This window comes from Pholcus phalangioides, unplaced genomic scaffold, assembly GCF_987345545.1.
Source record: "Pholcus phalangioides strain wild (caught in Gottingen) unplaced genomic scaffold, Ppha-v1.0 ptg000003l_1, whole genome shotgun sequence".
Taxonomy (NCBI): Eukaryota; Metazoa; Arthropoda; class Arachnida; order Araneae; family Pholcidae; genus Pholcus; species Pholcus phalangioides.
The window spans coordinates 40,274,585-40,297,409 of record NW_028301596.1 but is presented as its reverse complement, the minus strand read 5'-3'; the positions used below and the strand labels follow the sequence as shown (position 1 = coordinate 40,297,409).

Here is a 22,825-nt window from a genome sequence, read left to right as displayed (position 1 = left end):
CAAAACAGTACATTTGTTTTCGCCGCTATTTCGTACCTCTCCGCTCACATCCCCAGCATGTGTTCGGCAAGAACAACTGAACCACGAGCAAACTTTAGGCAAGAAATTTGGATAATATTTGGATAAATTTAAGGAATTAGCGATAAATCTGGTAAACTCGTCCTAATCTCACGTTAGAGAAAAGGAAAGGGAAAGGAGAAAAATATGCATATAAAAGGGGAAAAGCATAATAGATAGGATTTGTAAGAGTTTTTTTTTTTTTTTAGTCTCTTCTCACCCATGCCCTACTTGTTCTCTTTCGCTCTTACCTGTATTTAGTAGAAAGATACATCATATGTGTGGAAAAAGTCATTTAAAGAGTACAGAAAAAATAGAAGGGAAAGAAAAACAACTTCAGTTCAAATTGGGTGACTATAAAGCTTAGCGAGGGTGAAGAGAGATGAAAGAAACCACAGAGACTGGACTTGTTTGAATTTATTACACTGGTGTTTGAACGTGATATTACGTCCGTGATTATAAAGGGGTTAATCAGTCCACCAGACTTCCATCATGAGGGTTATGACACTTAAGCATTTTTGCACATTATGTTGGAAGAGCATAAATGTATTGACTCATTGGTTATTGTCCAATCTGTAGTTTGTCCTAAATTTTCGTCAATTCTGCGATTTTCCTCTCTCATTAATTCCGAATTTAGAGCAACTCTGTAATTGCATTCTCAATAATTCGGCTTTATTCATCTTCTGAAAAACGTATCAAACATTACACTTCATTTTCACTTGATGGTATAGAAAATTTGTTTGTTCATGTAATTCAATTATAACGTAATAATTGAATTCATGAGCATGCTGTATTTTTGTAAATTTTGTTTTCCCTAACGTGACAGATGTTTAAAGTTTTATTTGATGAAACATGTCAATTTGTTACTAATTGTAAATTGCACTCTTCTGGTGCCAAAAAGTTCTTATATATTTAATATTAGATATTTATGGATAGGCCTACATATATACAGGACGAACATACATGAAATTTTCTGCCTAATGAAAGAGGGTGATAGGCGAGCTCAAGTGCAACATGAAACACCCTACCAACCCTGTTCTATCATGAATCGTTTTCGATTTTGGTGGATAATCGATTATAGAAGAAAAAAAAAAAGAAACGCGTCAAGTGTGAAAACACTCGAATTTGTAAAGTTTCCTAAAGAGCTGCGCGCAAACAAAAGGCATTTGAAAAGAACAGAAGAAAATCCTTTAAGGTGACTCCAATACCACCGAAATACTTTGGTCCACTTTTATAAATCTATTTTTGTTCAACCTTATGCTAGAAAATATAAATAATAAACATTGACATTTCATGTAATTTTCATATAGTTCGAACTTTTTTCCTAGAACACTGCAATATACTTTATAACAAATATACTTTCAATAATACTTTTATGAATTTTATTTTATAATTTTTAATCATTTATTTTGGGACAAGGTAGCCCATGAGTCAAGGTAACTTTGTCCCAATCAGTAAAGGAAAAAGACTAAACAAACATCAGTCTTTTATTAGATGTCTTAGGTTGGGATTTCGCTATAAAAGTTTCATAAAATTTCATTTATAAAACTTAGAAAAATGCAACCAATAAGGTGATCGATTGCATTTGCTAAAATGTTACCAGTGCTCTTACTGGTTGCATTTTTCATCTTTAATGAAAAACTTTTATCAAACTTTTATAGTGTAATCTCGGCCTTAAATAGGTACGCTACCTAAGTATAATCCTTGTATATCAGTATTTTATAAGCTTAAAAACAACTTTGATTTTTTGGCTGTAGATTATTTGCAGAAAAATAACTCGATCAGGGTATCGATGGGATTGCTAGCAAATTCGTAGATCACGTGAGGGGTAGTTGGGAATCAAAGCGAGAGGGAGTTGCTCCAGACCCACTTGAACAGGATTGGAACATTGGCAAATGAATAAAGCGTGAAGTTTAGCGTTGACAAGTGCATGGTCGCTTATTTTGGTTCGAACAACCCCACGGTTCTCGTATGAATTAAATGGTGTCACTATCCCGGATGCAACTTGGGTGACCGATTTGGGAATTCTCATTGACGAGCGGCTTAGGTTTTCTGAACATTGTTCAGCGGTGGTCGAAAAAGCGAATAGAATTTTCGGTCTTATTTTCAAAAATGTGTCTTCGCGTTCTCCTAAAGTAATTTTTCTGCTTTTCCGAGGTTTAGTTCGTCCTGGACAGGAGTATGCTGTAAGGTTTTGGAGACCATTACCTACAGAGGGACATAGACTTGGTTGAAGGGGTGCAAAGAACAGCCATGAATTATTAATTCGACATCAATCAACTGCTTTTACAAGGGGACACCACTATCGTTTGATAAGGGACAATTCTAGGTTATGTTGTCTCAATGAGTTTTTCTCTAATAGGGTTGTTAATAAATGGAATAGCTTACCCCCGGGTGTAGTAAATTCTCACACAATTGACACGTTTAAAAAGTAATACGATAAACATGTTGGGGTAAATCGAGAATCTCCATCCATACTTATAATACCACAACCATAAATACATTTTACGGGCATCGTTTATCATGGATCATTGTATTATCATGTTTTTAGTTTTCCTAATTCCATTTTTAATTGGGTTGCTGTAGTTTAGTATGTATGACATCCATTTGTTATGGGCATCTTTTTCTCAGTTACCTCGTTAGGCATTTTGCCTGTTGTGGCCTTATATTTGCATTTCGACACACTATGGGTGTCGTTTACAGAGGATAAATCTAACTAATATAACCATTACATCATGGTGACCGGGGATCTGGTCCCGTTCACCTGGATTGGATACCAAGTCTCAACTTCCGGTTGCTAAGTGGAAAAATATATGTCTGTACATGTGAAACGTCGTGTTCAGAGGCTGACCGCCTGCATTTAAGTCAATGCCTCGTTCTGATTAATTTGTTTGGCTTGCAAAATAGAGTTATTTGATTGGTCTATTCGAATTTTCTTACAATTCCCGCTCTTAATAAACCTAAGCCATGATAAGTCCTCCGTTTCACAAGCAACCAATCAAAACGTTATATTGGATTTACATGCAGGCGGCAGCTTCAGTCTGACCACGACGTTTGACTTGTAGAGACGTTTTAGTTTAGACGTGTAGAGTTCTTCCGCTGAGCAACCGGGAGTTGAGATTTGTGGAATCCCAAGTGGAATCTCCGGTCACCGTGATATAGTTGTTACATTACAATTATCCTCTGAAGACAGCACCCATAGTGTCACAACATTAGGAATTTCGTATTTTTTCAGTGTATTTGTCTTTTCGTTGGTCTTATTTTTTGATTATATATCAGGCAAAGGATTATTTACTCTTCCAAAAATGCATCAGTTCATCAGAAGTTCCTCAAAGGAATGTTTATGAGATGTATTCGCGGTCTAATCTAGAAAGTATAAACGTATCCAGAGAAAAAGTTTGGTTTCTCTCAACCCATTTTCAACGATTTAAACATTTCTCCTCTTTGTCTGCTTTCATCCATTTTTAGTTTTTTTGCTTTTGCCATTCATCTTTATCATTGAGTTTTTTCTTTATCATATTTATTTATGTTCATTATCAGCATTATATTTCTCCCTTTCAACACATAGAGACCTGGATGAATTATTTACCAGAATAACTCCCCCTAAAAGATAACTTTTACAGAAATGTGACGAGTCAAAACTGATTTCGTTTTTTATTCCGGTGAATTTTGCTTCAGGATGTTAGTTAGGATGAAAGTCCTCGTTTATTGTTACTGCGAACAGGATTATCATATGGTACCAAGACAATAGCGGTTATCTCTAACTCTGGCTATATATATTCTTTCTATCTCACGAAGCTAGCAAAATAAGTTTTAACGCAACAATTGAATTACATGGTTCGCAGGTTGTTTCTCGCGAAAATCAATTTTCGATCTTCGTTTTTTGGTCCGAGTTTGAGGAAAAACAACAACAAAAAATAGCAGATTTGAAATTAATTAAACAAAATCGCTTAACTCGGTTTCCACAATGAAGGGAGCAGAAATAATATGGTGCGCAGTGCTTCTGGCTTGTGGATTTTGCGCTTCTGGTAAAAAAACTCTTTGGTGTGACAGTTCCTAATGTTATTTATGCAATTCCGCTCAATTTCATCAAGTTGAATAGCTATATTGATAATTGTCGCTAATTTCATGTCAAGATCTCATTTTTTCTTTTAACACTACCGGATCGGTCAAAATGACCGCTATTTTAAAAATACACGATACAACTGTAAAAGTGTGGGTTTATTTTTTGATTAAAACAAGTCCCGTAAGAACAAGGCTTGCCGGTCTTGAAATATTGTCATATGGGGGTTTTCGGGAACAAACGGTCCCCCAGCACCGTTAAAAAAAATTATGCTTATATTTTTCAAAATTATACTGCGTATCATTCATTGATTTCAAAATTTCGGAATATAAGTTGCTCCACGACAATCGAGTGACACCCCTTCCCCCTTTACTCAGGGGGTTTAGATAAGGCAAAACAATGAAGGGTTGCCGGGATGCAAGACATCTGGCACACAAATGATTCAATAAATCACGCGGGGAAATGTACGTATACATTACTTTGTACATTCATGAATTATTAAGACAATGCTTCTTAAAAACTCTTGTGGGACTGAAGTGGCATGAATCCTTAGGATTCCGCCAACTATGGTCTCCCCCTTCCCCATTCCAGCTGGAGCAGTCAAGGAAATGTCACGTTTGAAAGTAATACTATATTTACTAGCAGAAAGGACGTGAAGTGTTGTCGTTGCTATTTTGTCGCTTTTGTTTGCAAGTGGTTGCAACAGGGAAACCATTTTGTCAGTTATCATATAATTAATAATCCCAAATAATATCGAAAACAAAGGTTTTTTTCAATAAAATACAGGATCTAAGATCACTGTTCAGCGTTTACTCCCACATAAACGACACTTTGACACGTCAACCTGGGCATGCGGCCGCAAAATGCATGGTCGAAAACTAAATGTGATTCATCTCCTTGGCTTTGCTCTGAAGAGTACTCTTGGCACCTTTGTGCCCTATTTTCGCGCCAAGTATAAAAGCTAGTGGAATTCCCGCCTAGACAAAACATATATTAATTCAATGCATTCTACCACATTTTAAAAATTAGCCAATCTTTTTTTTGAAATAACCTGTATGCTTGTTTACACCTGAAATGTAACAAAACACGAACGATTCTGTACCCTAGAAGAAAACAATGAATAATTTCATTTCTCCTAAATAATTTCATTTGGTCACTCATGCTTAGGTGTCATTCAAGTATTAAGTCAGCATCGAAGGGGGGAGGGGGTTCCGGATTTGCTGACTTTTGATGACAAGGGGGGGGGGGTTTGAAGGTTGCTTACGTCATCAACCACCCCTTTTTGAAGATATGAAATATTCTAAGCTGCTGACGAAATTTTGCTGACAATAGAGGGGGGGGGGGAGGGGGTCAAAAATGGCTGAAAATATGCTTACGTAATACTTGAATGACCCCTTACTTGCTCATTCACTCACCAGCAGAGCTCATTAAAGTGATTAAGACTGATACGAGTACCAGCATGGTTATGCTTATTAGAGCCTTAATGGCGCAGTGGGAAGATGCTCTTCCACTACGAAAGTTACCGTCAATGTCTACGGGTTCAAATCTGGCCAAAGAACATCCGAATCAAGTTCTTTACCTACGGACCTTGGACGACTACCGATAGATGGTGCCTTCATTTCCCACTCATCTCCATTGGCTGGGCATTGTCATAAGGCGATATATGACCGGAGTTGGTGTGTGGTAAAATAGCATGGTTATGCTCGTACAAACGCGGGACTTGACAAGTATACACTAGCAAATTCACTCAAGCTGCTTGTACAGTCACGATGTTTGCGCAAAATTCTCACATACACACGATCAAACGTGCCTGTACAAAAGGATTGGACACGCATCCTTGCCAAGCTTGCAGTTACGTGTGTAGGCACCTTAAGGCTTATTCATGTACTACGTACTTAATCGAAACACAGCGACGGGCACAGAAACCACGTTTAAAGCCAGGGGTATATAGTAAGGGCTGCCACATCCCTTTCAAGTCGCGCTTGCCACCTTGGGTCAGTGGGTGTAGTCGCGGAGCTATTGCGTGACGTCATTGCTCAAACACCTTTCTTGTTTTTGGCGGACAACATCAGTACACGAGAAATGTGCTCTGTTTTTTCACATTTCAGTTGCTTATTTTTACTGTTTTAAGATCTCGCTCATCTCTCGTGTTCATGGTGCTGTTGTAGTATCGCAAATGTGCTCGTGTGGTATTTTATAAGTCTATAGGCTAAAAGAAATATACACACATTAAATTCAAAAAATAGTTGATAATTAATAATATAATTTGATATTGGCATTCAAAAGGCAATAATAATAGCTTCAAACGTTTTATATCGCGATTTTTTTTCATATATTGTCTTAACATATTTTTATGTCATGTTGCAGTTGTATCGGTAATAACGAAGTCCAGGGCTTCTAAAAGCCACACCTAATTCAAATGAAAACAAAAAGATAATAAAAAATTATATTAGAAGCTTCAAAACGATAATTGAAATTATCTGGTCTCGAGATGCCTTTCAATCAACCCGATGAAAGTTAACGAACGTGATCCAATTGAAATGGATCAGAGAAAACTATCCTCAGGGAAGTTACTTCATAAGCAAATTGCAAAATTTCTCGATTTAAATTTTGAAACAGTTGGAAAACTGCTCAAATGAAAAATCTGCAAACTAATTAATAGGCAGATATTAATGACAATAATCGAAAATATAATTTTGGAAATAGTTCAGTGAAATTGGCAGTACCAGCGACTGAAAATTCTCGTAATCAACAGGGTAGCAGAGCGGGCGAACTCGATACTGCTTGAGCAATGACGTCAGCTAGTACCGACTCCGGCCGCACACTGCTCGTGACATCAGCAAGTAGTTCATTTTCCCTCAGAAAAATGGGGGAAAATTCAGAGGAAAAAATTCCCTACTTGTGCCAGTATCATCGTTGTGCGGAAAAGAAACTGTCGGGCTCAGAATTGGCGATTTCTATGCCCCCACATCCAATCACCATGCGGTATTTATGAGCCGACCAGGAAGATTCTACGCCAAAATAAGAATAAACGAAATAGGATGCTGTGGTTCAAAATGTGCCAAACTTGCTAGGTATAGTCTTAATTACGTTACAGATGAACTTGGCAAGCCCTGCGGAGGCCTTCTACCTCTAGGAGGTGCTGCTGCGTCACGTCGTGAAACAGCCCTTACTAATATATAGCATTGAGTAAACGCGATCGTACCATATTACACTTTTCAGATTGAAAACAATGATTTTTTTTAATTGTTCATTTTTGCAGGGCAAACCTACAAATGCGATTTTGAACGAGGTTATTGTGCCCCTTATGAAATACCAGCTCACAATTTATGGGCGTATGGTCAAGGAAATGGGAGTGGAGGACCTGCCATAGATCATACTTATGGAAACTGTGAGTTATAATTTCGTTTCTTTCTAAAAACAAATTTATCGTCTTCGAAAAGTGACTGACCAGTTACTGGCTACTTCGAAAAGATACTAGACTTTGGATATGGACCGTAATACCTATGATGCATGTTAAGGTAAATGTGATAAATCCGGTTATTGTACATAGTAACAGGTTATTATGCATAATCGCCGGACATTTTGTTGTTAGATGAATTTCTCAATATATATGACTTTTACCGGTGATTATGCACAACACCCAAGCGTCGTCGGTAAATTTTATAAGTACTAGCAAATGTATCACTTTTACAGGTAATTATGCATAATACCTGTAAGCGTCGAGTGATTGGTAAACAAGATAAATAGTACTATATTAAATATTATACATGATAATGCTTACATGCATTGTATCATTATATTGGTGGTTCGATCGTAAAATTTGTTATCGTTATATCGAGGTACGACTATATCCATCAGATTAAACTCATTTGGGAAATTCTTTCAAATTTATCAAATTCAAACCAATTACTCTAGGGCAGCGGTTCTCGAACTTTTTCAACATGCGGTGCTCTTTTTCCCACGCAACTCTTATCTGCGGCTGGCCACAGCAGTTTAACAAAGAGCGTAAAACCTTTATCAGGTTGGAGGCGCAGCAGGGTGCCACGACGCACAGGGCGGAGAAGCCCTGAAATATTATGCATAATCAAAAATGAAGGCGGTGAATCTCAACTATTTAACAAATTTACCAACGACACTTGTTTATTATGCATAATCGCCGGTAAAAGCGCTAATGTTTACAGTAATTATTAAATTTACCAACGGCACTAGGGTATTTCGCATATTCGTCGGTGAAAGTGATACATTTATCAAACTTACCAACACGATTAGTAAGTATGCATAATAATAATAATAACCGGTTATTATGTACAATAACCCATTTATCACCTTTACCGTAACATTTATATCAAGTTCAAGTTTCCTTCCGTCCCCGTTTCTGTAGCTTCTGGCCATTTTGCGTATGTAGATGGCTCCAGGAAACAGTTTGTGAAATCTGCTTTTGCTGGCCCTTGGGTTTACGGTGACTACTGTATCAAGTTTTGGTATTACATGTTTGGTTCTCAAGTTATGACTTTCAATGTAACTGCCAGGAGAAGGTATTATCCATGGGTACAAATTTTCACCAGGAAAGGTTCCCAAGGCGATCATTGGTACCAGTCGATCCTGAATTTGAAGAGAGAAAGATACAAATCAATCTATCAAGTAAGGGATTCAATTTAATTTATTATTAATTTTTGAAACTTTTTATTTTCCCTTCAGCAACTTCAAAGTACAGGGTGTCCCATAAATTCGTGAATAGCTCAAAAATTCACAAAAAAATGAATTTTATTTGAATACGGTCTGCACATAATCACGTCTGCACATAATCACCTTCTCACGAAGGAGAGATTATTTTTGGTACAAAAAAAAAATCGGTAAAAATTTTTTGTCGATAGAGGACGCTGCACGAAATCAAGTCACTGGAAATAATCAAATCAGAGTATTTTATAAAATGCAAGTTGTACGATTAACAGTTCATTCCGTGTATTGCTGGCACTCACGTAAGGTTTTCATAGTGACGTTGACTTTATTGCATAAAATTGGTGAAATGGCAAATGGTTCGGGTAACGACGGCAGGAAGCTCTTCCAGAGAAGGAAAATGACGTTCACGCATAGGTTTTTTTTTTCTTTTCAAGTCCAAGTCTGGTCGAATCATGTCCGGACTGTAAGGTGCACGAGGTAACACTTCCCAACCGTATTCGCACAGCTTGTCGATTATGACATTGGCCTCATGTGCAGACAATCATTGTCATGAAGAATGAGTGACACAGCTGCGAACCAGCTAGTAGATGCAATGGCAAACCATTTGGTGAGAATCGGTGATGTCACGTATTGATTTTCTCAGTTTCCCTCTGTCAAATATGGCCACCATTACCATAATGAAATAAGAAATTTTGATTTTATCTGATTATTATTTTTCTCGTAAAGAAAAAAGTCATCCTCGTTTGTAACGACACCTTGCTTACAACGACAAAACATTGTGAAATCTGCACTGTCGTTATAACCGAGTTTGACCGTATCTGCTCGCCTATTGTTACGACGTTTGGAGTGGGCAGAAAATGTATTTGAAGGGGCGCAAGGAATTTCTTCCAAAGAAATTCTGAGTTACCAAAAGAGTTTCTAAAAGCATTTAAAGCATTAAAATTCCCGTCAAAAGAGTTGCTAAAAGTAAAAAAAAATCCTATTGCTAAAAATTGCTAATTTATAAATTGGAATAAAGAGCTTCTGCTGGTCAAAGAGCCCGATAAATCCTTATTTTCAATAACACCCCCCCCCCCCCAAAATAGACACCGACCGTGAAAGTTACTGCTCACTTCGCTCATGGAATCATAACCTATTTACGTTCTAGGACCAGACATGGGCAGGTACGAGGGCCACAGAAGAACCAGGCCGCAAAATATTAAGGGCCGTAACAATAAAATATATAAAAAGGAGTTTATTAAATAATTCATCGCAAGTGTCGAAAAACGTCCTAGCTAGAAATTAAATGTAACTGGAGTAACTCTTAAATAATTGTTATTTAAGAGCTGCCGTTAACAAAAGTTAATACGCCGCGAGTCTAGGAAGTCCTTACCCAAGCCTTTTTCTTCTCAACCGGTTATTCAAGCATGCCTTCAAATCTAGATTAAGTGCCCATATTTTATATACGCCATTTATTTTACTAGGGGTAAGCGCCGTAAAAACCCGTATTTGTCTTATTACGCACCCATACAGTTATTGTGGTGAGTCGCAAAATGACTGATAACGGCCTGGTTGTAATTTCAGTAACAAAACATTTTAGTCCTTCAAGGCCTTTTATCAAATGTCAAAAAGAAAGGATGTTGAAGAGACACTTCATCGCCGCCGATAATCATAATAAAAACACTTTTTTTTTTACGTGTCGGGCATGTGGTTGAAAAAAAAAAAATACATGTCCGGTAAGAATTTTTACATGCCCCCGAGCATGTAATATATGGTTGGACAATATTTTTCCAATCCCGGTACTCATAGTTTTCCCACCAACAACCCGAATACTATGAATTTTGCACTTCATAAACTTATTTACAGATTCTTTTTGTGGCAACCGATGGTACTTACAGATTTTCTGGTGACGTGGCTCTGGACGATATAGAATACAACAAAGAAGAATGCCCACCTTCTACAAGTAGGTTGGACTAGTCTTTAAATTTCTTTTTTGCACTTGTGAAAATGCCTAAAGACCAGTCTGTATTTTATGAATCAGGTGCAAATATTACTGTGAACTGCAAAAATTACGAAATATTTTTATATTTTGATTATTTACATGGTGCTTCAAAATCTCGATAGTTGTAAACATATATTTGCTTTTTTACTGTAGAAGAAGCCACAGATCTTTGTACGTTTGATTATGATGATTGTGGCTTCAAAGCCCCACAAAAATCAGAGCACTTTTCTTGGAGATGGTCAGGAGATGTTTCCATCCATAACCGTTCTGAAGTCGATCCGTATGCAGATCACAGTCTTGGAACAAAAGAAGGTAATTTTTTATTTTTAATCAGGTTCAACACAAAAAGGAGTATAATAATTACTAACATTTTGACGTGAATACGTGTTTCAAATCACCTGACGATATTGGGAGGTTCGCAGAAAGTTGCGCGACGAAATTCTTTTAACGGGCATATCTCAGGAGATACGCAGCGCAAGCCAAAAAAAGCAATGCTTTCGTCAGATGCACATTTCAAAGGTGCATTCGATGATATCACTCCGATTTCAATATCTCTTCCAGTCTGGGCACCAGCCCCACTGCCCTGATTCATAACAAATAGTTTTCCGCTATATTTCCAGCAGTTCACAACGAAAATAGACGACATTGGTATCGTTTGTTAGCTATTGCAAACACAAAGCCGATGATAATGACGTAATGAAATTATGCCAGTAGCTAAAACGCGATTCACACACTCACACACAAGGCACAAAAAAAGTATTCACGTCAAAATTTGCGGCCATGTATATGACTCAGCCTACACACATTTTTTTTTTTTTTGAAGTTGCAGCCACACGTTGTTTGGAACGTAATTTATTTAAGCAAAACACAAATGTGTTTTCAAGCTGATAGCAATATACTATAACCCTAAGAGTAATCAAGAAATCTAAAGCTCAAACCAGTTTTTTCCTTGGCCTTTCCCCCCTCAAAAAACTTATCATCACATTTTGGCAAAGAAAAAAAAGTCTTCATTTTGGGGGAAACAATTGGGGGAACAATCTCGTTTGGCTAACACTTTAGATATCTGGTGATAAATTTGCCAATATAGTGGGGCGAAGGTAACGCGTAATGACAAGGTTAATGTCACTCTACATAAAGAGAAAAAATGCCAATCGTGAAAGAAAATAACTGAACTTGGCTTCGAACGGGATTGAACATTTCAGCTCATTTTCAATTAGCGACAACCACATGGGGGGGGGGGGACATTTTTTTTCGTTCGGCGTTTGGTGCGTAACTAACCGTTAAAAACTGACACGTCACAAAATTTCAAAACATCTTTTCCTATTAGTTTTTCAAAAGGAATCACGTCTGTAATAATTGGACAGTCGGTAGTATCCACTCTGTAGATGGCAACATCAATACACCATGAGTGCTATTTTCTCTCCCTCCCTCCATATTACTTGGACATACATAATAACATGTCAGAGTGGGAATATAGTGTTTTGCCAGCACTGAAAAATCAGATACAACATTAGATACACACTTACACTTCCGGCACAACTCACTAGGTAGTAAATTCTGTGGTGTTGGGTCAGAATGTGCGTGCGTGGGAGAGAGAGAGAGATAGAGACTCCAAAATCACATTTTTGAGATATAAGCATTTTCATTGTCATTTAAAAACCAAAAATAAAGAATACTCACAAATAAAAATGAAAATATTATACATCAGCATGTTGTTTACCCGTACGCACATATTTGCGCATTCACCTCACTTCTTATTAGTTATAATTAGCAAGACTTTTAGATCAAAAAGCCATTTTTTGGAGATATCATGCTCTGATCAAACACCACAGAATTTTCCATGGCGATAGACATGAGTTGTTGCTTGGTTTGAAAGAAAGAAAGATGAAGCATTAAAATTGATAGTGAGTAGATAACGATTCAAAACCAGATCCATGTTGGAAATTTCACACGACTCTGCATCATTTTCACATCAATGGACAGACAATTATGGGAAATTCTCAATCGCAGGAGGAGCCGAATCGTAGTACGTACACAAAATTAGCGATTTTACACCGACTTTGCTGATTCTGTTCTGTTCACTACCTAACGCGTTCCGGCATGGCCATGGGACCATTTATGGGAATTTTTCTAGTCAAGCTTCGTTCCCACTTTGGCAGTCACCACTGAAATCCACAGTGAAACTACTGAGTTCAATAGGATAGTATCAGTGTGAATTAAAGTTAGAAAAAGAATGTGATGTTGTGATCTTTTTTTTTTAATTCAGGTAATTATTGGTACGCTTCAGCTTCAGAAATATCAACTACAGAAAACGTAACCCTTAGCAGTCCAATGTATGATGCACCAGAAGTATCTCCATCTTGCCTTAGTTTCTATTACTACATCAACGCTGATTCAACGTCTTGGTTTTGGAGCGACAATGTAACACAGGCAATCTTAGAGGTGTATGTCCACTACATGAAAAACACAACCTCAGAAGGTGAAATCATTGCATCTCGTATAATTTTTGTTTGAAAGCGAAGAACCTTATATTCAATTTCTAGTGTATAAAAATCAAAACATAAATGTGTTACTGCCAAAGCCCCAAGCCGACCCAGCCAATGTCCGAAATTCGGGCTTCCGCCGGGCTTTAGCCGGCCACTATATATCTGATGTCCTATGTCCCTATGATTCTGGGTCATCGCCGCTTTGGCGTACTTGCGTATTTTTTTGTGATAATTATGGTAATTTATAATTAGCCATAGCTATGGTAATAAAGAAAATCATGCAGCGCCGGAAAAGTTTATGTATTTGATTATTTCTAAATGGTAGTCATAATTTTTTCGCACCACGGTTGTTTTACACACACGAGGGCTAATTAGACATATACCTACAATTTATTGCCGATTATGAACGGAAGGGCTCGACATTTTGCTCCTTTTTTTACACACACTGGTGCGCTAACCCCTTACTGTGGGACTCCCTGAGGCAACAATCTTTTTCCTTGGTCATGCTGTGACCGTATTTATCGTGTCTCCGCGTCAGGAAAGTTTTTCACAAGGACGACTCAGACATCGAACTCGCGATACCTTTAGACATCCTTTGGTGCTTTAGGCCGGGATTACACTATAAAAGTTTGATAAAAGTTCGTTTATAAAACTTGAAAAATGCAACCAATAGACCGATCAGTTAATTTCGCTCGAATGTAACAGATGTATTCATTGGTTACATTTTTCAAGTTTTATAAAAGACTTTTTATCAAAGTTTTCTAGTGTAATACCAGCCTTAGGCGAGTATCGCATCGACCGTGCCCGCAGAAAAAGTTCTTGTTAAATTTTCTTTAATAAACAGCACCGTTGTGTTACAACAACGTTTTACACCCCTGTAAAAAAAATCAATAATGTAAGACAACTGTGATATCAAATAATGCTTTTTATCATTACCATGAAATATCTTAGTTCAAGTTTTATAAGAAAATTCAAAGTTTGATGAAATTTGAGTATTCAATTTAAAAAAAAAATTTTTTTTTTTGTAATGTTAGGTACTATAGCCTGGGAGACAAATAGAAACAATACCGAGGACAGGGAATGGACATATGCCGAAGCTAGAATTGAAGCAACATCCAAATTTCAGGTTTGCTATAGGGAAGACTGTTATACCCCGGCACATTATTTTTCGAACTTTTTTTTTCTCAGTCACAATTTTTACCATAAAATTCCACTAGATTCATTTTCAGTATCTGCATACTGTATGAAACGTCATATAAATTTTAAACTACTTTCCTTTCTTACTGTAATCATAAAATATTTCAATTCACCATGGAACAACATTTTTCAGCAACGGGCTTGTACCTTGAAACAGGGTAAAATTACCAAGATAAAAAATACAAAAAAATATTGTTGGGAAAATAATACAGCATAGTGAGTATTTTTGATACACCGTATATACTCGTGTATAAGCCGAGTGCCGAGTTTTTTTGTGGAAAAATTCGTTCGTCAAGTGGGGGGAGGGGTCGGTTTATACTCGGGATCAGAGTTTTTGGTGAGAAAATATCGACCCCCCCCCCCCCCGCAATCAGTAGTCATTTTTGTTGCAGTGTTCGAGAAACCGGCATTATTGGTATGGGATATGTTCAAACCCCACACAACCGATAATGTCAAAGAAATCGAAAACATCTTTGGCTTTGATACCAGGTGGGCTAACGTTGATTGTACAGCCTTTAGATGTGAGCATCAACAAGCCTCTCAAAGACTATTTGAGCAATTTGTGGATCGAATGGATGAGTTCCGATCAAGCACGCATTTTGGCGCCTCCTCATAAAGTTGAAGGGGAGATTAAAGAGTGAAATTTGCGCGCCACTAGTCCGGCGCACCAGACCCGTCTGCACCCACCTAGTTGCGGCCTTGGTTCCGATGCTAAAGAAACTGGTGCCTTGAAGAAACCTGACGTTAACCTAGTGTGTCAATGGGTACATGACGCATGGACTGTTTCCACCGAAATTATCATTCTGTCCTTCAAAAAGTGTTGCATCAGCAATGCTATGAACGGAACTGAAGATGATATCCTCTTTGAAAGTGACAATGGCGATGACAGCCCAGATGAGGATAAAAACGAAGATGCCGCACCCAGCATGATGATCTGATGGATTATGATTGGAGACTCAGAAGAAATGGATTTAAAAGTTTGAATCATTTTCTATTGTAAGTTTCCGCAAGCTATTCATTTTGCATGAAAATATAAGATCTTTTTTCTCTAAAATATGCGTGGACTTTTTTGGGGTCGGCTTATACACGGGTTTTCAATTTATTGCTGTTTTGGTGGTCCTGAAGTGAGAGGGTCGGGCTTATACACGAGTATATACGGTATAAATCATTTTTTCAAATAAAAAGTACCAATATATAATAATATATATATATATATATATATATATATATACATACACACCAAAGTTGCAATAATGGCTGTAGAAACGTAATTATGTAAATGAAATGCATAATTATTCTGCATCATAGTTGCGGGAAGGAAAATTAAATGTTTTTAAATCTTTAGTTCTCTCTGCCAGTTCCTTTGATGCTAGGTGATTTCATTAGAGATACAACATCCGCGATGTACGACGTACACATTTGCTGTACCCGGCACTGATGAACAATAAAATATTATCTCATTTTTTTCCTCCTAAGGAAATTCACTTGGTGAAAGTTTTTGTTGGACGCTTTCCACACACATTATAAACGTTATACTTTTCCTACAAAAACCGGGAAATAATCAAAGGTGAATGAAAAGAAAAAAAATGGGGACCGCTGAATTTTTTTATAGGAAAGAGATGTACACAGAACTATATAAAATTTAAAATATGAATTGTATTTAATGGCAAAAAATACTAAAAATTGGTGTAAGTTGAGTGTTGCGAGGTAAACTAAGGAAATTTCAAATTTTATACTGTTAAAAATTACACGATGCTCTACCATTTGTGAGAAATTTTAATAACTTTATTCAGAGTGCATGGTATGATTTAAGAACTTACTATGCTTCACCAGGTGATCGCATAGATTATGCATGTAATAATCAAATATACAGGGTGGCCAATCAAGACCACCCCAACTCTGCACAGCCAGATTCCTCGCTTGGAATACATAAAAAATTGCCAAATAACTGTATCTGTACGATCCATAGTTTTCGAGAAAAATGCGAAAAAAAAGTATGACGACATGTCCGGTGCAAGGAAAAAAACTACTTTATTGAAAGCATGAACAACCTTGGTATTTGCATATGTTTACATAGGAAGATGTTCAAAATATCCACCGTGCATATCGAGGTATGCATGCGCGCGCCTTTGGAATGGCTGACTGCACACGCTTTTCTTACACCGGATATGACGTCATACTTTTCTTTCGCATTTTTCTCGAAAATTATGGGTCGTACAGGTACGGTTCTTTGGGCATTTTTTATGTATTCCAATCGAGAAATCTGGCTGTGCACAGTGTGGTCTTGATGGGACACCCTGCATAGTTCACTGAACTTGCAATGGTGAGAACAAACACGACAAAAACAAACGCATAATTTTTTACAGTAAAACGTTGCGTACTTACAAAATCTCTGTCAAGGCCACAGCCAAAGATTTAAAGCCACACTCAATTGCAAGCTAATGTGTGTTTTTTGTGTATTTCTAATCATTTGCACTCCTGATATATTAGCTGGAATGCAATACTATTAAAACCATTTCAAGTGTTTCAGCGTTTACTATGGGCATGGTACAACTGTTTTCCCTGCATTATCTAAATTTCCTTTGTTTATTTAATTTCCCCCCCCCCATGCAATAATGGTGTTTCAGACCACAAACAACTATCAACAAAGTCACATCTTTCTCGCTCACGGATTCAATCTCTTAATGGATTGACTAATGATATAAGTCCGTGCCTGTGGTCTGGAGAATGTAAAAATATCTAATGTCTTATAAATAGAGCCGGAAGTTCAGGTAAAACGCCGTGAATGCAATGCTTTGTTTTGCCTATTTTCAAATTTGTTTTGCAAAAATACCTTTTTTGAATTTTTCCTGCTTGAATGCCTGTTTAAAATATTTTTTGCACCGTAATCTCTCCTGTAGAATTTTTAGAAATATTTGTCATTAAGAATTTCGAGAGAATTGTTGTTTTTAAAATCTTCAACTCGTTAAGCCGCACGAGAATGAATGCGTTATAGTTTCCACGTAATTATTATTCTTTCATTAGCACATTCTTTGCAAGCATTATTTTGCATGCAAAGCAATTAAATATTTGATTGAATCGAACTAGCCTCCGACTTTATTTAATCGTGATTAAAAGCCTTTTTTTGGCTCGATAAAAACAATTTGGCTTAAGGATGCAGCTGTTATACACTGTCATAGATAGAAAACGTAGATTGATTTAATTGCAGTAATAATTTTAGCCAATGTTTTCGTGTCTAATATCGTAACTTTTTCAGTTACTTTATTATTCATTAATTATGAAGGTTTTTTTTCTTTTCAGTGCCTGTTTTCAGCATCTTTTGTGCGTTTTTTCTTGCTATGTCTAGCATTTTTGGTGCTTTCTTTTTTCTGCATATGTCCACCATTTTTAGTGCCGAAACTTCCAAGCCCTACGTATAAATCTACATTGTAACAATACAAAATCAATTCCTTTTTGGGATCGGATTTTATTGAGTTGATAATGGTAAAATGTATAATAAAAAAAAATAGCCATTTTTTACTGTATTGTATTTTTCATCCGTTTGTAATCTAGGTTGATTTCATTTTTTGGCCCGAGTCCAATACCACTACTTCACTAGCTATAGATGATGTGATGGTTGTTGGAGATTGTTCTGAAGCAGGTAAAATATCTTATATATTAATGTGCAAGTATGTCTGTCTGTTCTTTATACAAATCTAATTTTAGACCGGTCGTCACCAAATTTGGCATGTATACCGCAGATGGCCCGGATTGAATCGTAGGCTGCTTTAAAAGTTCGTCAGAGCTGGGCAAGTGCCCCAAATGAGCAAAAAAACTGTCGGGTAACAATAGATTTGGGCCTCAACAATCCCTTTCGGAATGTTTACTTTGGTTACTGTGGTTCTCAAACAATATATTCCAGACATGCATATGGCTTTACATTGGTTTGTCACATCTCTAATGCTGCCAGTACATGTACAACAGTTTATTCCTTTATATTGGTTTGCCATATTTTCAATCCTCCCAGTAATTGAAGAATACCCGGGCAGAACCGAGTATTAGGGCTAGTACACTACAAATGGTGTGTAGTACTGTCCATCAAGCTATGCGGATGTGTAAATTGTTGAAAGTTGCTTCTCTTATAACTTCAAGAGACAATGTTAGAATCTGTTTATTGTTCTGTGCACATTTTGATGTCAGCTGTAGGAAAAAATTTTCCATCAGGTCTACATGAGATACAGTAGGACATCCCTAATACAGACACCCATAATTCGAATCCTTCGGTTGAAATTTTTGTTTTTGCAACAGCGGACTTTTGTTTTCCTTTACCTGTTGAATCCATTCCCTCTTGCATTCCGGGCAAGCACGCTACCATTTTCATGTTGATTGTATTATGCTTGCTCGAAATGCAAGAGGGCCTGGGTTCGAGTCCCGACGGAGTCCAAATGACTTTTCTTTCCGTGTTCACCTCGGCATAAAATCTAGAAAATATATGTTTCCTTGATGATGCCTTATGTTTATATGAGAAAATTTAACTTATGTAAAAGCTGGAACACGTGGAACCCAATCCGAATATTCTGTGGAGAACATGGAATCGGAAAATCTAACGCGTACGATCTTCGGAAACAAAGAAAAGAGAAAATACAGTCGAATTCCCTCTTCTCTTAACAAATACTGTTATAGCAAAAATCTCGTTCTAACGAACACTTTCCTAATCATCTCAGGAACAATACAAAAAAACTAGGATTTCCATTATAACGAAATTTTGTTGTTGTGAAGAGATTTTTCCGGTTTCTTGGAGTTCGTCATAACGAGATTCGACTGTATATTTTTCAGGTTTTTTTTCGGATCAGACCAATGACTAAATGAAATTTTGAGTTTTAATTCTTGTACCTAAATTTTCAGCTCACTGCTATGAATCAAAGTCCTCAAAGACGTACATTACAGCTTTGAATATGAAAACTTGGGATGTTAACAAAAGTTGATTCATGATCCAGAAGATTCCTTAATCCGAAATCACATAGGTCCGAGGAGTCCAGATTTGAGAGGTGTGTTGATTGTTTCAATACGACCGCGTTTGTTAGTAAGATATCTTAGTCAGTCGGGCGAAGTCCACGGTAGAACTTCGCCTGAATGTGGACTCCTAGGTGATTCCAGAATAAGAAGTTTCCCGAATTATGAATCCTGTTTTATTTATTTCCCAAGTTTACATATCTAAAGAAGTTAGGTCAATGTATGATCACTCTTTGACTCATATTTCCTTTTCAAAGAAAATTAATAAAGCAATATATATACGTATATGCATACAAATACAACGCCACAACAGGCAAATTGCCCAACGAGGTGGCTGATTTAAGACATCATGGATCCCCGAGACATTTTTTGGAGGCCCTACCTACTACTGCTACATCACACATGCACCCCCGCCCACACTCCCCGCGGAACCTCTCAACCAATGTGCGTGTACGTGTAGTGCAACCTGACGTAAAGTTTGTTTCTGTGTAATGCTTGTTATGTGTAGTGCTGCCATCTGCCACCAGTTTTTTTCTAGCTATGAGTGAAGTGTAATGATTGAATGATTTATAGTAGGACTGTTGCTGTCTGTGGCGAGACTTTTTAACGGGGAGATCGGCTCGCATTTGCGCCTTGAAGTTGAGAACCACAGAAAACCAACTTCAGCCGACCACCACTGTGGGGTTCGAACCCGGATCCTCGCATCGCGAGTCCGTCACTATAACCACTCGCCCAGAGCGGTGAAACTAGTTTTACCTTCTTAAATATTTCGATGCTGTGGTGAGGGCTGCGCCCTTCAATTTGATGTTTGATCACGAAGGGAAAGTAATCACACACTATAAAATTGCAAATAAGCTTCAGAGAATGAGAGATTTTTAATACAATAATTAAAATCTTGTACAGGGTGTCCCACAAAGGATTCCCTGATTTTAAACTGAAATAACTCTGAAACGGTGATTGATAGGAGAATAACGCAAGCGGTTTGTTTATTTTCAAAGCCGTAAAAATCTGATGCAGAAGTTTCAAAATTAGTTAGAAAATATTTCAGACAGAGGGGTAGCTGTATCATGTAATCGCAGTTTGATGTCCGAGAAATCGGCTATAAACTGTCCTTTGCAAGCAGTCGTTGCAATCACATCACAATAGATTCAAAAATGTGTACCTTTCGTAGTACAAAGAGGGTGATAACGGAAAATGTAATTTTCAGTCACTCTCTGTAGTGCCTCAACGGCAATTATCGAACATGCATCCCAGATCAAATCTTGAAGCTCGCCCAGTACTGTAGGATTGCTCCGAAAAACAGTGTCCTTCAATTTGCCCCGCAGAAAGCAGCAGCAGGGGTGTAACATCGGGTGAGCATGGAGGCCAATCTTTGCCTGATATAGTAAATGTGGAATAGTTCAATGCAATGACTCTATTTCCGAAGTATTCCTCAAGAAAGGCAAAAACCATTGTAGTACAATGTGGTTGGGCCCCATCTTGCATGAACCACGAAGTGCTTCGTCGATCCTCCAACCAGAAGGCCTCCGCAGTCTGCTTGTGACGTCAGTAAGTAGTCCATTTTCCCTCAGAATATTCAGAGAAAAAAAAATTCCGTGCTCGTGTCGGTATCACCGTTGTGAGGAAAAGAAATGATCGGGCTCAGAATTGGCGATTTCTATGCCCCACATCCAATCACTACGTGGTATTTGTGAGCCAATCAGGAAGATTCTACGCCAAAATAAGAAGAAACGAAATGGGATGCTGTGTTTCAAAATGTGGCAAACTTGCTAGGTAGTCTGAATGACGTTGAGGTGCTGCTTCAACCCAGGCGATAAACTTTTCCAAAACTGCAACGTACCATTCATTAGTGTTCGTTTGCACTCTCTCTGTGCTGCGAAATTTGCGCATTTTTGAATCTATTGTGATGTGATTGCAGTGATTGCTTGCAAAGGACAGTTTATAGCCTATTTCTCGGACTCCAAACTGCGATTATAGCATACAGTGCTCCCGTCTGCAATATTTTCTAACTAATTTTGAAACTTCTGCATCAGATTTTTACGGCTTTCAATATAAACATACCGCTTGCTTTATTCTCCGATCGATCACCGTTCCCGAGTTATTTCAGTTTAAAATCAGTGAATCCTTTGTGGGGACACCCTGTAAGTACCGGCATTAAAATCTGGCATCTTTGATTATTCCGGGCCCAGAGTTATTAGGCATAATGTTTCGTAATTTACATTGCATTTAAGCAGTTACGTTGATCGGACAACGGAAGGTTCAATTAGAGTCCTATGAGGAGATGCGAGTTGAGTCCCATTTATTTCAGTGGCTGGAGCGGGAGGAGGAGAATCCCGTGTCTTGAATATATCGGAGTCTAGTCAACTCTGGGGTTCCGGAATTCACGGCATGGCGAATAGGTTCGGTTCTTGGAACAGCGTAATGATGTGGATATCATCCATCTCCATTCTCGCATCGGAAGGTGATATTTCCATCATCTGATGCTCAGCGACTACAGGTGCGTAGGTGCGATTTTGGTGCAACCTTATTTTCCTTATATAAGCTCCATCATTTTTTACTAACGCCCTTTTAAAATTATTGCTTTTTCATCATGAAGTTTACAATCTTACACACGACTGACCTCGTTCAACATCAGTCACAAAAGGAGCAAGTGGTAAACCCTACATACATAGGCGTACGCAGAATTTTCTCGAGGGGGGTTTGAGATTTTTTTTCCTTCTGGTGGGGGGGGGGGTGTGTTTACGTTTTTTCCTGCAAAATAACACTATAATCTTAGCTCAAGGGAAGGGGGGTTAGAACCCGAAACCCCCCTTTGCTTACGCCTACATATCTCACGGGTTCTCAAACTTTTTCCACCCACGTTTCTGATCAACGTTCATCCGGCCTCCTCTTCGTCCCTTTCTCTAATCAACGTTTATCCACGGGCTCCACTTTGTCAGGGTGGAGTTTTAGACGGAGTCGTTGGAGATCAAAGTGTAAGTTTCTATTACATAACATTTATCAATTATTATCATCAAACCGAGATCGTCAAAGTTAAAAACGTACATAAAGCATTTATGAAAAATGTGTACTCACAGCATCGTTTATTTATTTTTCAGGACTATCTATAAATTAGAAGAGAGCGAGCCGTATCAGTAGAGATTATCTACGTATACTGAAAAGATATAGAAACTTTGTTACGAAAATTCGTGTTTGTTTCGTGATTTTTTTTTTCTCACTCAGAGAACCACAATTCAACGCTACGTATTTGTTTCATTGATTTGCTTTTTTAATAATAAATTTGGATTTCTCCTGCCCCACAATAAAAACTTGCTAAATGTGAAAATAAAGATACAGTATTTCTAAAAAAAAAAACAATGCTATTGT

At 37.7% G+C, this 22,825-nt stretch overlaps 1 protein-coding gene across 1 annotated transcript; it reads left to right on the top strand.

The window, feature by feature from the left end:
• The first annotated feature begins 3,706 nt into the window (after positions 1–3,706).
• On the top strand, positions 3,707–22,802 carry LOC149088599 (apical endosomal glycoprotein-like). Its single transcript, XM_089248080.1, has 9 exons — positions 3,707–4,085; positions 7,383–7,511; positions 8,505–8,764; positions 10,649–10,745; positions 10,938–11,096; positions 13,051–13,263; positions 14,305–14,396; positions 18,020–18,107; positions 22,558–22,802. The coding sequence occupies exons 1-9, from the start codon at positions 4,025–4,027 to the stop codon at positions 22,572–22,574; spliced, it is 1,116 nt and encodes a 371-aa protein (XP_089104206.1). The 5' UTR covers positions 3,707–4,024; the 3' UTR covers positions 22,575–22,802.
• The last annotated feature ends 23 nt before the right edge of the window (positions 22,803–22,825 follow it).